This window comes from Protomyctophum parallelum (genome assembly GCF_964188405.1).
Source record: "Protomyctophum parallelum genome assembly, chromosome: 14".
NCBI classification, from domain to species: Eukaryota; Metazoa; Chordata; class Actinopteri; order Myctophiformes; family Myctophidae; genus Protomyctophum; species Protomyctophum parallelum.
This window is the reverse complement of record NC_139709.1, coordinates 20,350,772-20,368,019: the sequence shown is the minus strand read 5'-3', so window position 1 is coordinate 20,368,019 and position 17,248 is coordinate 20,350,772. Positions and strand designations below refer to the sequence as shown.

The 17,248-nt window shown below is 41.5% G+C and overlaps 3 protein-coding genes across 5 annotated transcripts in view; 2 read left to right on the top strand and 1 right to left on the bottom strand.

Moving 5' to 3' along the window:
• mpp7b (MAGUK p55 scaffold protein 7b) overlaps positions 1–8,998 on the top strand; it is a gene marked incomplete at both ends in the record, with an annotated part of 32,732 nt that extends 23,734 nt beyond the window's left edge. The window contains 2 exons of the mRNA XM_083782656.1: positions 2,870–3,128; positions 8,928–8,998. Coding sequence (XP_083638782.1) covers positions 2,870–3,128; positions 8,928–8,998 — 330 coding nt within the window. The remainder of the gene's footprint in view (positions 1–2,869; positions 3,129–8,927) is intronic.
• The window catches only part of LOC310870869 (ATP-dependent zinc metalloprotease YME1L1-like), a 157,508-nt gene that overhangs the window by 108,598 nt on the left and 31,662 nt on the right, over positions 1–17,248 (bottom strand). The gene's annotated exons all lie outside the window — the stretch shown is intronic.
• LOC310870809 (homeobox protein Mohawk-like) overlaps positions 11,857–17,248 on the top strand; it is a 10,383-nt gene continuing 4,991 nt past the window's right edge. For all 3 annotated transcript variants that reach the window (XM_083782129.1, XM_083782128.1, XM_083782127.1), the window contains exons 1-4: positions 11,857–12,347; positions 13,770–13,929; positions 15,128–15,281; positions 15,726–16,082. In XM_083782129.1, coding sequence (XP_083638255.1) covers positions 12,061–12,347; positions 13,770–13,929; positions 15,128–15,281; positions 15,726–16,082 — 958 coding nt within the window. In that variant the 5' untranslated portion in view covers positions 11,857–12,060. The remainder of the gene's footprint in view (positions 12,348–13,769; positions 13,930–15,127; positions 15,282–15,725; positions 16,083–17,248) is intronic.

Sequence of the window (17,248 nt, the reverse complement as noted above, 5' to 3'; positions counted from 1 at the left end):
TTGGCTTTTTAACCCCGCTTGAGTTCCTTTGGTCCTTGTATATGTTTTGTCTCACTGTGATGCTGTTGTTTTTTCTGTTGTTTTCTGTAATGTGTCTCAGTTGTTGTCACTGTTTGTCTCCACCAGGCCGAAGGCATGTGGGGAGAGTATGTTTTGCACTCCGTCCGTCCGTGTGTCCGTGTGTCCATGTGTCCGTCCGTCCGTTAGCAGCTAATCTCGGCCACCGTTAACCCGGTCGATGCCAAATTTTGCACACACACTCCCTGGATGCCAACGATGAACCTCTGCCCCAAACTTTCCAGAACGGCCTGTTATAGCGCCACCAGGAGGCCGCTTTGTGCAAAACAAGTTTTTGCACAGTACACCTACAGATTTTGTCCAAACATCACGCAAATTGGTACACAGTCTCTCTAGAGCCATTCAACGAAACGGGTCTTTCAGATTTCTCAGACTCCATCCTGATTGGTTAAGATTGGCTTCCAAAGTTCACAGGAGTGCTCAGTTTCAAACAAAATGCTGCAAATCATGAACACATTGCATGATTTCCTTGAAATTGTGCACCCACATTCCCACTAGGCCGAGGACGAAATGCCACATGAACAATTTCAACTCAGCCTCAAGGTGGCGCTATAACTGGCCGAAAAGTGTTTTTACCTCTAACTGCACGAATCTGTGGATCACTTTGTATGCCAACTCCCTAGAGGCCAAGGAAAAACCTTTGTCTGGAATTTTTCACATCTGCTCTTTATAGCGCCACCAGGAGGCCCACATATGTAAAACACATTTTCTATTATTACTCCTTCAGATTTTATCCAAATTTCACGCAAATCGGTACACATGATCTCCATAGTCATGTGATCAACACTGGTTTGTTTGATTTCTCATATTCCAAAATGATTGGCCACGATTGGCTCCTACAGTTTTCAGGAGTAGCAAATGGCCACAACTCCTCACGAGTCAACGCAGCGTCCGATTGCGATGAAACTGTGCACGCATATTCCCACTAGGCTGAGGAAGAATCCTGGTGGAGACCTGTGCCGATTGGCACTTTATCTAGTTGTACTTTGTTTTCTCGCTGTTGTTTTTCTGTGTGGTAGCTTTAGTGCACTTGTTTTTATTTAATTTTTTCTCCTGTACAGCACTTTGTAAACTCAGAGTTTTAAAACGTGCTATATAAATAAAGTGGATTGGATTGGATTGGATAAACAAACACACTACTGCAGTGATTACAATGCACAGCCATTCATCTGGGCACGGATGGAAACATGATGCCTACCTTAAGCCGTCTTCTTATTGAATTCTGTCCAGCAAAGTCCTTGGCAGGCTCATTAAAAGTCACTCTCTGTAGTGAAATATTTGCGAAAACACAAGAAGCTTGATCATCAGGTGAATTTACAACACCTGGTTGTGAATTATTTACCAGGTGGTGAGGGATTCTGCAAGGCCTACAAACCCTTTCTCCAAATGCGGCTCCATGGGATCACGCACACCTGTGACCTGTCACAAATTGCTAAAAAAATTGCTCTGGTAGAAAAATGCCCTGGGCTCTACTGCCTGTAATGCAACACATGTCCTCTCACAATGCTGGAGAATCCATTTCCATGTATTGCACACAAGCCACTTCATGTGGACCAGTTGTTGCTCATTGATTCCTCATAGGCTACATGTCAATCAACAGGCGTCATGTCCTAAAGCTAATTCTTAAATAATATATTAATATATCTTTTTTTCCCCATATCTTTTAACCATGATATTATCATGGTAAAAAAATATATGCAATTTTCAGCTGTATCACCAAGTAATCTCATGGTGTAGCCAGTTGTTCCTTTAATTGTGAGGACCAAGAAAACCAAAACCAAAAACAGACAGATTATGTGCACACACAGGACTATAATTTGTGTGAGAACAGCAGGCTTGGTGGACAACTACTATGTAGTGAGGGGCAAGGATGCCTCCCCCATCAGGAGGAGGGCGCCATAGGCTGCTGCCTGGCCACCACATACACAGTTAAACACATACATGGATTGTTGTTTTCCACATGGTTGACCCTCTGACTATGTGAGTTTTAAGAGACAGAGAGGGCAGTTCCATGTAGAGATTAGTCGCAAAATGGGGAGTGCATGAATGAATGAGTGAGGGTGGGGAGATGGCAGGGTGAGGGAGTGAGTGAATTCGACTACCCAATATTCTGACCATAGAGCCTCATACTAACCCTATCCAAAAAACCCTAACCGTTACCGCACGTGGAAGCCACAGGTGAGTTAACCAGCCACATACAGTAGTCGGATTAATGGGATGTCGGACTAGCGCATGCCCCCAGAGACGGACAGAAAGACAGATAGAGGGGGTTGGGAAAAATAGTTTGTAACACAAGTTCTGCTTGGTTTAGTCACTTTAGTGGTACACTGTTCTTGTGTTCCAAAACGGTCAGTCTGCCTATATGAGTGTCATGGAATGGTGCATGTCTTGGCAGGGCGGGTGATCACTTTCATAACACCCATCTGGCTTCTCATACAGTGTTCAACCCCGTTTGCCCTTATTAAAACGCCAGGGTCATACACCTGTGCTGCAGCATGGCTGCAGGCAGCCTGTTGCCAACCACCAGAGCCTTAACAGAGTTCAAGCATATCTTATTGGGCCATGCTTACAAGTTGGAGAACAGCTGTTTGCCAAAAGCCCTCTTATCCTCTTCTCCCAGCATGTAATGACAGTCATGTAATGACACATTGCAGTTTCCATGGGAATTTATATCCCATATCCATTCAAGCTACACTGAGATCACTGTGAAGTGGATTCACGTCCGACCGACACCCTAACATGCTGCACATCCTGTCGAGTGATTGTTGACACAGGTGTTTTTCATTCACAGGAGGAGGATTTGAAGGATATGATTAGCTCTGCAGACGCCATGGACAGCCAGTACGGTCACCTGTTTGACAAGGTGGTGGTCAATGGCGACGTCACCGCAGCGTCCAATGAGCTGAGGGCCGACCTGCAGAATATGGAGGAAGCAGAGGTCCGGTGGATTCCTGCAGCATGGCTGCACTCCTCCAAAGAGAGGCGGAGTCTATGCTCTGATCATGTGACAGGCAGTGGCGCCGGAGGAAGTGCTCACATGTTTTACTCAAGTAAAAGTATCAATACAGCAGTATAGAAATATACTGAAAGTCTGGTATTTAACATTTTCAAAAGTACAAAAATACCGTATTTAATGTTCTTAGTTGCTTTACACCTCTGGTGCATAGAAACCCCATGCAAATATAGCATAATCATCCGAATGACAAACCTCTAATATATTATTTTATTTTCAGTTAGGATCTTTTGTGCATATTATAGCATGACGGACGGCTGTGCATTTCAGGAGCCTAAAATATGAGATGACATGTTGAGCAGAGACAGATAAAGGAAGCCAAGAGGCTTGAACAACATCTATCAGTAATAATTGCAGGCACACTTATTCTATGCTGCTGGGACTCTATATTTTATTTTCTATTTAATGCTTTTATGCTTACACGTAGTAGTAGTAGTGTTAAACAGGTCAAGGACATGGAATAATGTTTTTCTCACAGCAAAGAAAAGAAAAATACAATGAATAATCACATACGGTACTCTTAAGATATCTAATATAGCTTATGAAACCCTGTTTATATATTCAGGCTTGAACTATAGCATTATATATGTATATTTAATATTATATCTCATTATTCTAAAATCCAGATGTTGTTGAACTAGGACTGTATTCTACCATGGCCCCTGAATAGAGACTAGTGGTTCTCAAAGTTGGGTCCGTGCTATTTTTGAACATCTTTTTAAAATCTAAAAAGTAATGGAAAATGGTGAATAATTAGGCTATATAACAAATTACCCAAAAGATACACTTGTCACTATCTCTTGCCGGATTTGTATTCCATACCATTGTGTCTCTGCTATGCTGAAAATAGCAGATCTATACAAGCGCACAACATGTTGCATAGATCGGCTATTTTTGTCGCACGTCACCGTCATACGACTAATTATAAATCAGGCTTCTGCCTCCCTCTGTTTCAGAGCCAATGTTTTGCTCATTGAGTTTACATTTGGCTAAAATATTGTAGTTGACTGGGGGGGCACTAACCTCCCCACAACATGGCTGTGTGCGTGCGGTCCTTCTCTGTCAAGTTACAAACATTACCATGTAATTATTCTGACAGATGCCGCACTTCAATTAACTGTAATGCACACCAGAGAAATATTATTAGTAGGCCTGGTAGTCAAAGGGGGATACTTTGCCAAAAACACGCTGTACAAACAAGATAGCAGTGCACTGAAAGCCTCTGTGGAAGACTCATGTTTTAAACCATCACTTCACGTCTTCATCCGTGCGACGATTATTTTAAAGGACCATACCAGTGTTAGGCTGCTGTACTACATCATTATCCATTGTCAACCATCGGCCACCAGTGGTGGAAGAAGTATTCACATTTGTTACAAGTACAACTATCAATACTAGTCCGGCAGCCAGGGTTATTGTTTTATTGGCCTAAAATATTGTCTATACATTCATGAATCCACTGGCTTACCGGGCGGCTGTCGGTATTGAGCAATTTTTTTATAGGGGTTTATATGTGACCATACCATTGACAATAAGGTAATAAGATACCTTTACTAAGGCAATAAGGCAAAAATGTCATTATGCTTTAAGTAGGATGTGACATGTCAAACTAGGGGGTTTTCATGACATGAATGTCCCATTTCACAAGTTTTCAAATGTGTAAAATGTGTATAAAATCTTTAGAAAATTGCAGATCTACAAGCTCACAATGGGAAACGATGTGACGCATTGTGAGTTTGTAGAAGTTTATAGAAGGCTGATGTGCTTAATGCATTTCTGTAATTATAATCTAAATCTACAAAAAGTAACTAGTAATTCAAGTTTTCAAATAATTGTAGTGGAGTAAAAGTACAATATTTGCCTCTGAGATTTTGTGGAGTAGAAGTAAAAGTAGGCTACTTTTGGGTCTTTTTCTTTTACATTTTGTACATATTCAATAAATGTTACAGAATGTCGCTGGAAAGTTTTGTAAATGTACACTAAAACTGACTGTATAACTTTAATTTCCCTTAAAAAGCGCAAATTCAGGGTCAAAATGTATATGGAACTATTTGGGTCACAGCTATTTATGTTGCCCTGTATGTTGACTGTTATATTGCTCGTTGAAAAGCATCAGTTGAAAGCATCAGTTAGGCCAGCGGTTCTCAAAGTGGTGTCCGGGGACCTCCAGGGGTCTTTGAGACGGTTCCAGGGGCCAATTTAGGCATTTAGCAGACTTACATTAAGCAAGGACAAAAAGCATGGCAATACATCACATAAAAAGTAGTTATCATGAAGCTAAGAACGTAACAGTGGAATATCTATATAATGAAACTATACATATAAACTACTAATACTATACTATACTATACTATACTATACTATATTATATTATACTATACTATACTATACTATACTATACTATACTATACTATACTATACTATACTATACTATACTATACTATACTATACTATACTATATATGTAGACGCAGGAGGGGCCCGGACAGGAGTCAACCCACAGAGCCAAGTCCCTCCACATGCCAGAATTGTACCTCCCAGTCCCGGCAGAGTAGTTCCGGAGTGGATACAACAGATTGTGTGGCCCTGATCTTTCCCTAGTGGGTCTGATCGAGGGTAGTCCAGATCACCCCGGCTGGGTCACGCAATTCTAGTGCTGTCTAACATGCTATAAGTCTGTATAAAATGATATCTAAGTCTACATAAAGTGCTATTTAAGGGGCTAGGGCAAGTGCTACGGGCCATGATGGTCCTGGAGTCTGAAAAGGTGGGTTTTCAGACTACTACTTCCAGCTTCCCTGCATTGAGTGATCTGAGTGCCCAAGAGGATTTGTAGGGTTCGATCATACTTGCAAGACATGGGGAGCCATACTTTAATTTGGTTGCTTTGAATGCCAGCATCAGTGTTTTGTATTCTGAGCGGGCAGCGACCGGGAGCCACACGTCACACGTCTCCCCCCTTCTCCGCATGGAGCGGAGAAGGGGGGAGACGTGTGAGAATTTTGGCTGGTTGAAGACCAAGCGAGCTGCGGCATTTTGGATCAGTTGGAGAGGCTTAAGTGCACGTGTAACAATCCTCCAGCTAAATTAGTTAATATAGCATTAAAATCAGGTTAACCTCTTTAACCCATACATCGACTATTTCAAAATAGCCGATCTACAGGCCTTGTGAGCTTGTCTAGTAAAATAACTATTAAAAAAACAAAAAACATTGATGAAACATGAGAAAACACAAATCTCGCAGCTAAATACACATTACTTTGGCGGTTGTTGACATGAAAAGAAATTGATAAACTCTGGCCCAGTATGTTGATTGTTACATGGTTCTTTGAAAGCATCAGTTAGGCTAATTAGCACAGAGTATATGTGTATAAGTAAGTTTTCCATTCCTGTCAAACTGCAGGCTGTCATACGGCTGCTCTAACATGGATCATTATTGATGATGTGAACACGTCTGTGGCTGTGCTATACAGTAAGCTACCATTATTGAGGCAGTTGAAACATAATTGGCACCAATTTGCCATTAGTGACACCCCATTAACAAACATTCACATTTGAATGCATGGTTTTTCGAAGTGGCACATGGAGCACATTTCTCCTGTCTCTCCACATGAGGTGGACTCAAGCAAATTTTGTTTAATGGTTGCATTCCTCTGCATTCAAGGGGTTTCCTTCATTCTTTTTTTGGACGCCGTGTTCAATTGGGTGTGAAGGAGTGTTAATGTGTCCATCATGTCGTGTTTGTTGGGAAAGGAGGGCAGTGATGTGGAGGGAAGTAAATGTGTTTCCTGGGATTTGGGCCCTCACAGGCAAACAGAGTGAGAGAGAGAGAGTTATGATGGGACATAAAATCCCACTGTAAAGGCGGTGTGGGACTCATCGTGAAGCTGATGGTCAAATCAATGGGATACAGTGTTACGGTAAGTCAGAAGCTTGAGATGACTGAGGTATTCATCAGTACTGGTTATCGAACATTATTCCTGATCATTTTAAGTGGGTTACTTATACGTAGATACGTCACGTGGGCCAGTTTCATTCCGAAATTCTAACTTTTGTCAAACCTAGTTGATGCAATGATTGTTAGTAGCCTACATAATGAAATGTAATCAGCTCTGTGCATAATTACTGTAGTCCCTGGTTTTCAGAAGGTGGCATACTTATTTTTTCCTGTTCCAGTTAATCTTCCCATGGGCTTGGCAGCAGATTGGAACCGGAGACACATGTCACCTTCACATATGTTTCTAGTTCAACTCTGCTGCCCAACCACTAAAATTCAGCAAGTGGGAAATTAACTGGAACAGGAAACGCATATGCCGATGTATGAGAAACATTATTGACTATGGATCTGTTTGATCTATCATCTACCAGTAGAAGTCTTCCCGGGTCCAATTTGACCAACCTGCACTGAATAAGAACCAGAGAAAGTGTAGAATGGATAATGTAGGTCCTACAGTATCCATCTGTCTGTCTGCCTGTCTTCAGCACTTCATAAACTACCTCCTCTGTACACCAGGGGTCTTCAATGTTTTTCAGGCCAAGGACCACTTTGCAGAGAGAGTGATTTAACATTTTCTTACGTGTCATTTTGTTTCATGTTATAGGTCTATTTTCTATATGTTGGATTCATTTAACAACTTAAACCTTCAATACTTAGTAAACTCGACGATTGGCTCTGTACTTGGTCTGGTCTTTTTTCCCTGTACACCGACCCACTTTGCCGAAAATACAATCTATAAGCTCACAACGCACCTTATAGATTGTACATTTTCGATGAATGTTCCCCCTACAATAGGGATGCGAGGGTTCATGTTATCAATGTAAAAAATAAAGTCCCCTGTCATAACTCTGAGGACCCCTAGTAATCACGGACCCCCTGTTGAAGACCCCTGCTGTACACCATCTTATATGATCACCATACTGTGTATGCGCTAGTCGTCGGGGCAACACTTGAAATGATTCTGGGTCAACTGTGCCAGGTTCCTAGTTAGTTGGGGCATCAGCGGTGCAGCCAAGCGTGGCAGTATAATTTCATCACACCACTGAGGATCTGCAGGCGCCCTGTGAGATCATAACGACGCCATTAAAGACACCGGAGCGATCCAATGAAAACCCAGCGCTCTGTGCGCTCTGCAGCTCACACTTCAAACATTACACACGACGAGTATGATGTCAATTGGTCTCATTCAGTCATGTGACATGTTTCCCAAAAGAACGTGGAAACAAATGTGTTTGATGTTACAGGAGTAGCTCACCCCGAAAATTACTTATTTTCTATCAATTACACACGCCATGAAACCTTGAAATGTTTTTGTTGCATTCCTGAGCCAATAATTTGATGACCGGCAGAAAAATGCTAATGTCTCCGGTAGGAGACCGCAGACTCCGGTATTAGACGCCGGTCTACAAAATATTGGCTTAGGAATGCGACAAAAACAAAAGAATCCCCATGCATTCAAGGCTTCATGGTGTGTATAAATTGATAGAAAATAAGTACTTTGGGGTGAACTACTAGTACTTACAATGCTCATGAGAGACTTAAGACTTTTATGTGCCTAAAGGATAGGACACTAGCATCATACATGAATGAATGAATTAACTGAATCATAGAGATTTAATTGCATGAGGGGTTCATCACCGAGGATATTTAAGGATACATTAAGCATATCTTTTGTGGCTTTTGACCTATTGTCTAAAAACTTCAGTTTTTATCAAAATACTACTGTGAATCACGAGAAAACGAACTGTCAAAGTGGACAGTTTTACATAGGCCTACTGTAGGAAACAGACGTTTTTGTGGCTTTGACCTATTGTCTCAAAACTTCGTTTTGATCTGTCAGGCCAAGAGAAGCACTTTAAGGCCATTTCCAATGGGACCCAGGGCTTTGAACAGACATCTGTGAGCGTCTAACATGCATACACAGCTGCACCGAGCTATCCAAGCAAGGACATATATATCTCCATTCACAATGTTTTTCCTTGGGCCTCCAGGCTACTGTATGTGGGTGCATTTCCCACCTAATATCAACAGCTGGGCCGGTGAACAACATGTCGCAGAGGGAGAGATGGAGTCAATGGTCTGTGATAGCTGCCGTGTGGAATGTTACCGTGGAATTTACTGCACCTAGCGGACACTGGACCATGTGCTTTTCTGCTTTAATAGCCTTTAAACTCAACTTCCCAGCCGATGTAGGAGAATTATGAACAGGCAAACTTATGGAGTCCGTTAGTATATGCGATTCTATAAGCTGCTAGTTAGATTATAGCTGTCGTTTAAAAAGGTACAACTGTTGGGTATCTTTTAAAGGAAAGAGGGACATCACATTAGCATTGTGATAGCATAGCAAATTGACAAAATAAGTTATACCGGTAGTTCATAAAATGTATAAACTTTACTGTACATTTAAATTATTTTAATTTACCGTTCTGGTAACACTATATGAAACCCATGTGTTTCATGTAAAATATACTTATAATCTTGCTCGTAACACTGCACAATTACAGTTGTAAGCAGCTTTATACCAATAACCATAACACATTAGAAAGCATTTCATGTATGATACTAAATTGTTAGACACTAACGGAAATGTGTTTATGCAAGGGTGCATTAGTAGGGAATTATAATTATTTTAGTTATAATATATTATAATAATTTTATAATGCATTATAATCACTGTTATCATGCATTGTACAGTAGTGTGATAACAGGACATTGAAAGTGACTATTGGGTGCTTTAAAAAGGTTTTTGTTAAAGCTCTATTATTCTGATAATCATAAGAGTGTTTGTTCAGTATACCAGGGCTCTCTCTGTCTCTCCACTCAGTAAACAGAAAATGCATTTTCAGGTGGGTCACCAATTTCATCCAATCAGAAGCTTCAATTTTATATTGTTCCATTTGTAATTTTGTCTGCTCATTTCATCAGTTCCAATTCCACTTGTGTAGCGTGTTTGAGTTTGAGTCCTGATCGGATGAAATTGTTATCCTGAACGTTTACTTAAATATTTGGAGAGATAGGGACACTGTTACTGAACACTCTATGGCTATTATGGGAATAATGTAGCTATTTAACACTTATTTAAAAAAAAAAGTATATCACTTACACCACCTTTACGTAAAGCAAGCATTACATGTTTGTGATATTCTTGCATAGATTAAATGCAATTAAATGTATTTACATTTAAATATCTTTAATACATTTTAGGCATTTTTTCACGATACTTAAGGTACTGTCACTATAAGTGACAAGTGAAAGTACTATAATCGAATATAAAATGATTTATATTGTGATTTATATAAAGAGTATTTGTGACAGTGTTAAGAAGAGATTGTAATGCATATTATTAAAATACATTATAGACATGTACTTTTGTTTTTAAAGAATTGTGTAGTCACTGTGAAACGTATTACTTCAACCTCAACATCCAAATACCTCAAATAAACAGTCTTTCAAAGTTAGTTGTAGGACATTTTAGTCATTGGTTTACAGATTTTAACTTGATTTTTGGAATACTATCATCTTGTTTTCAAATAAGCCAAACACATGTGACCAAAAAAACCTGCCATTAAAATACTATAATTTAATTTCATGCTATCGTCTTCATTTTGGAGGAGAAAGCACCGCTTTGTGGAGGATTTGGGATGTCTCCTTCTGAAGTGAAAAGCTTAATTTCTTGTTTTCTGGGAGGATGTCAGGATGAAGATGAACATATCGTATGAGGCTGGACTATCAGTGCCGAGCCCTGGGCGCAGTGCCTGCATTTGTCATAGGCTGCAGTTAAACTAATGACCATGTTAATGCTTCTGTCAGAGCCAGTTTTCATCACCGCTCATAGTCACCATTGATAAGTGCCGCTCTTAAACGGAGACAGAACTTTATAAATATGTGCATTATCTGTGGATTATCTTTGCCAGCTCTCTCTCTCTGCCAGCACTGTAAAAGAGGCGTAGGCTACTGTTAGCTCTCTGACACACACGCAAATTCACATACTAATAGCGCTCTATGTACACGCACACGCACACACACACACACACACACACACGCGCGCACACACACGCGCGCACGCACACACACACACGCCCTATTCATCATGCAACACTGCCCAAAGATGACACACATGCATATCAATTTCATTTTTCCATTGTTTATGTTGACTTCATTATGGGCCAATTTGTACTCTATATCCATTTGAACTCAGCAGGATTCACTGGCGAACATGGAACACAGTTTGGCGGTTTTACTGCATTAAGAACCATGTCATTACACCCGTAAATTTCCAGAATCCCTTGGTAGAACATATATAATTTGCTGACATGACTTTTGGTAAAACCACAAGATCCATGAGTTTCGTACGGCTCATGGAGAAAGTATGAGGGCATGTCAGATTACTTAAAGGGGATATCTGATACACTTCTCAGCACACACACATACGCACACTCATACAGTGGACAAAATATCAGTGATAAATTGTATGACCACATCTGCTGATGCTCTCACATATGATATATTTTTCAAAACAGATGTGTGTGTGTGTGTGTGTGTGTGTGTGTGTCTGTGTGTTTTTGTGCATGCTCGTGCATGTACTGCAACTGCTGTTCAGCAATCTCCTCCGAGCTGCTGCTGCTGCCACTCGGCAGCAAACTTTGCACAAACACATGAGCAGCACTCTCCTGAGATGCGATTGGACGGCCAGAGAGCCAATGAGTAATGGAGGAACAGGTTATTTGAACTCTCCTCCAAGAGCCACCCAGCTAAACTCAAGACAACATTCTGCTGCTTTTTGCAGGCATCATTTGACTCATCGGTGACCACCGGACTGGAATCATCCATCTTGTCTATTACGACTGAGACCCGGTGGCCCCTGCGGTGGCCTCGAGGAGCGCCGCCTCTGACACAAACTGAGGAGACCTTTCAGATCGATTGTTCTTGCCCCTTTTTATCAGCTACGTTCACAGAAACGATGGGAGCATACCATGTCCGACTGCTACATGTGGAGGTCTGCTGATGCACCTGCTGGCCCCTGGGAGAGCTCTCCGTGTCGGACAATGGATCCAGGTGCTGCAATGAAGTGTGAGGAGCTCCTGGACGTCGTGAAGGACAGCAGGGGAGGGAGGTCAGATGTGAGGAGCAGACTGACCTGTGTGGACATAACCAACGGACAGACGGGCGTTACGGACGGACAGAGCGCTACGGGCTCCCTGCCATACATGGACAATGCTGATGATCACAGCTCAACAATGACCAAGTACAGAAGATACGGGTACGCACTTCACGTCTGATGTTTGGAATATATGCGGCGATGTTTAGCGAAAGGTTTCACAATTAAAAAAAAAATAGCAGATCTACAAGCTCATATAGCACGGCACAAAGTGGCGCTCTATGAGCTTGTATATCTGCTATTTTTAAATAGCCAAAGATAATGATTAAAATCTAAAATGACACGTATGCTCCATTTGTACACTCTCAGAGTTAGACCGGTAAGGGTTCATATAGAACCAACGACCATAAGTACGGAAGATATGGGTACGCACACACTTCATGTTTGATGTTTGGAATATGTGGCGATCTTTGGACGGCACAATCATCAATAAATGACGTTGTTTATGCATATCATTTTATAATCCTGTCAAAGACGGAGAAACTAAGGAACTTCTACTACTGTAGAACATGTTTTAAATAACACCTTATACCTATAGTAATGATCTTCTTGGTTATTGGTCATGTGAGATACAATAAGTACTTTTTTACCACAGCATTCATTGTCGATATGCCGTATAGTTGTATGTATGTATAGTTAATGCCTCTTTGCAAAGTAATTACTTAGTACACTCCAGTTCCCTGCTTTCATATGACAAAACGAAGAAAAACAAAGAAATCCAATGGGTTACTGTGTGTCAAGTTTGGTCACATTTTACTTGAGTAAAAGTAGTATTGGCCTGAAAAATCTAAATGCTTAAGTACCAAAGTAAAAGTATTCAAATGTATAATAATCAGTCTTTCAATAAAACCATCAAAAATAGCAGATCTACAAGCTCACATGTTATCACTGTACTGTACATGTGACATTGTAGATCAGCTTTTAAATGCCCAATGTGTTAAACAGATCTTAATTGGTTAATGAATGTGTTGCGATAATAATAATAATATAAATCTGAAAATGATTGTAGTGGAGTTAAAAGCACAATATTCACACAGTATAGTATATGTACAGTATAGGCCTATACATAAATTATATAAAAAAATACAAAATAAATAAAGCAGGTACCTTGAAATTGTGTCTTGAAGTTGGTACTTGAGTAAATGTATTACACCAGTGGTTCTCAACCAGTGGTCCGAGGACCACCAGTGGTTCTTGAGGAGGTTCCAGGTGGTCCCCAGCTAAATGATGGAGTTGGTAACATCATCAAGAATTAAATTATTGTTAAAGGTAGTGTAAGTGATTTTCTTTGGTTAAAATGAGTGTTAAAAAGCTCTATATTGTGATAGTACTCATTGGTATAGTGTTTGTTCAGTAACAGTCTCCAGTCTCCAAGCTTTATATTAAACAGAAAATGCATTTTCAGAAACTGAAACAACTCATCAAACGTGGCTCAAATGCAGAATAAATAATGGGCCTTGATATGAAAAGGGTTGAAAACCACTGTATTACACACCACTGTTGCTGACCTCTAAACTCCTCCAGGTCTCGTCTCAGTGGGGTCAAGGTTCGGCACAAGAGACAGGCGCTGCAGGACATGGCACGGCCTCTGAAACACTGGCTGTACAAACACAGGGACAACCCCTACCCCACCAAGACAGAGAAAGTGCTGCTGGCTCTGGGCTCTCACATGACACTGGTTCAGGTGAGCTGGACCTGGGGAGTTAAATTAAGACGTGATAAGCCTATATGTTCTTATACTGTACCCTTCAAACTTGGAAAGCATCTGTGTCTGTGACCCGCAGAAGAGAAAAACAATATGAAATTATTCAAAATGTTCCAAATATATATATATTTTTGCAGATGTACAAGCTCACAGAGCGGCACAAAGTCACAGCTTGAGAGCTTGTATATCTGCTTGTATATTTTTTTAATAGCCAATGAATGGATGTTTTGAACAAAATAAATGGGTTAACACATTAAGATGTGAAGGACCCAAGATTATCTATATGTATTTGTCTGCGGATATCTTATATTTTATATAAGTATAAAATAGTGGTTAAAATGACACGGATGCTTTCCCGGGTTTTAATACGAGTGCAGAGAGCGGGAGGAACAGGGACTGACCCACTGACTGACTCAGCGGTTCTCAAACACCTTTACATTTAAAGAACCCCCATAACTCAGAGTCTAAGTAAATGGAACCAAAGGGAAACCATTTGTACACTCTCAAGAGTTACAGATCTGAAAGGTTCTATCCATATAGAAATCAGGTCAATGTCAAGCACTTCTATGGCCGATTCTTGTTGAGATAAAAGCAGACACGTTGCTGATCTGAGCATCTGTCATTGTCCCCGACTGGCTGACTGACAAGACAGATAGACTATGGGTCACAAGAGAAAGCCTCCAGCTGTCATTCAAAGACCAAGGAGATTACCATGGCTGTCCTGAAATAAATGAGCATCGCGGCTGTCACAGACATGCGCAGCAGGGTAAGTTCAGTAAGGAAACTCTTATCTGTGCAGTTGCTGGCGGCCGTCCATTGTGTTGCCTCAACTCCACGTCCACATCCACTCATCCAATCACACTCATTCCATTCTCAGACTGCTCTATTTAATCTACTTGCCTTGCTGCTCTCACCATGCTGTCTTGCTCAAACACTGCTGCTCACCCTCTACCACCCCAGCTACCACCTGTTGTTTTGGATGTGCTGTTTATGTACGGGGGATTCGGAGTCCCTATGGTCGGGACTGATGCGCTTTATCAGAGTACATAAAAGCTGATCCAATTCATCGCCAAACCATAATAAATATATCGCTAATTTTATATTCAATGAAAGTATATTCTATCCATTCATGAGTTGTCCTGACTGAACCATGGTCTGTCTGCGTGCTGTACCGCAGGTGTCCAACTGGTTCGCCAACGCCCGCCGGAGGCTGAAGAACACAGTGAGGCAGCCAGATCTCAGCTGGGCCCTGAGGATCAAACTGTACAATAAATACATCCAGGGCAACGCGGAGCGACTGAGTGTGAGCAGCGGTGGCAGCAACTCAGACGGTGAGAAGCGCACTAGGCCCTATTAATTTACTGTACGTTAGGTCATCGTTGCATGGCAGATATATATGCTTCACTGCAGTAGTATATTAGTTGGTGAGGTCGATTCAAGTGAATGCTAAGCTTTAGCTGAGCTGAGCCACCTGCAAGGCTGAAAACCCCATGCATCAAACATTAGATGCATTTGTGTGGGACATGATATTAGATTGACTTGTAGATCGACTAGTTTCAAATATACTTGTAAATAATGTTCTGCTTTTCACAAAACAGAAGACAAAAACACAGGTATCTGACCTACTATAAACTAAAGATCAACAGGGAACAAACTACACTCCCAGGCTTTATACTGAACAGAACTGAAACCCATGGCAAATGTGCTCAAGTACACTAGAACTTGAGTAAATGTACTTGGTTGTTTTCCACCATCTTTTGTGTTCCCTTCGCCAGATGAGGGGTGTCCCTTGCAAGTCCCTGTCAGCCAGTCGGCGTTCACCAGGTCACCACCGGGTGCTTCCCAGAAGCAGGGCGGTGGCCTCAGCAGGGCCGACTCGGCCCACAGCGACGACAGCGCTTCCACGCCGTCCAAGTACAAGAGCAGCCTGCTGAACAGATACCTGAACGACACTCTGCGGCACGTCATGGCCGCCACCTCCGCCGTCTCGCCCTCGTCTTCCGGCGACATGGCGGCAACCCGCAAGAGGAGGAGTCACTCGGAGTCGTTCAGCTCCAACGAGTGTGACGACGATGTCTCTCCGGCCTCCTCGCCGTCCTCTGAAACGGAGGCCAACTTTGTCTACCGCATGGGTGAGGAGGGTCTCATCATTGTCTCTTTCTGTTCTGTTCAATTCAGTTAAATTGTCCATTAAAATGTTGTAGGGGAAAAAACAGACTAGTTGTCACTTGCTATCTGTAAATGATAGTCAGTGACATTAATAAATAACATGACATAAAATATTAAATTATTTTACATTTCAATGTTACATTCTTAAGCCATTAAGTATCTTTAACTTTTTAGCAAAGTCTCTTCCTTGTTAGCTATAGATTTATGTCTGCTGTGAGAGAAAAACGACAATTTAAGTATCTACCAACATCTTTGTTAAATCTTAACGTGCCTCAGAGTGTAGTAAAAAGAGAATTAAACATGCAATTACTCAGACTTGGCTCATCTGTGGACCCCCGACATTAATAGATCTCTGGTGCTTAGCTGAAAGTCAGAAGCTTACCGAGATGTAATTATAAAGTTACAGCAAAGTTGGAATGGACTTCTGACACGTGGGTGCCCTCTGAGACGTACACGGAGCAGCACAGTACCTTAAACGAGGCTGATTTGTTTTAAATCTACCGAGAGCCAAAGCATTAACAAACATGCTATTACTACTAATGGGAACTCTTGCAGGCGCTGAAATCCCTCATTTTAAAGTGGGATCGGGGCCGGAGCTGGCTGCTGTTGCACGTTACAAATATGATTTCCATATTGTAGAATGTGCCATTTGTTCCGCTTCAGCACTGTGCCATGGTGGAAATGTCCAGCCTGTCTCAAGGACAATTACAGAATGTCTGAGTCTTTACTCTTCCCAGGGTGAGAGGTGGAGACCTCTGCCAACTGTTAGAAATGGAGTAGGCTACCCTGTTGCTACGGGAATGAGGGACATTCTCATGGAGCAACTGTCAGAACTGTTAATGGGATCTATCGTGAGACAATTCAGAGCTACAATATTTATGTCCCACTTTTGCTTTTCCCAACCTCAACATTTGAGAGCGCAGGTGTGCTTCCTCATGTGCGTTGGTCGTCTTGCTCTCACAAGAGTTGTCACTTTCCATTTAAAAGTAATGAAATGGCCCTCCGTTCTAAGTGAGCCATACAGTTGCACACACAAAATGAACAGGCATGACCCACTCTTTTGTTACATGCTTTCCCCCATTTTCTCCCCAACTTAGAGCGTCCCTTTCATTAAAAAAAAGCTATATTT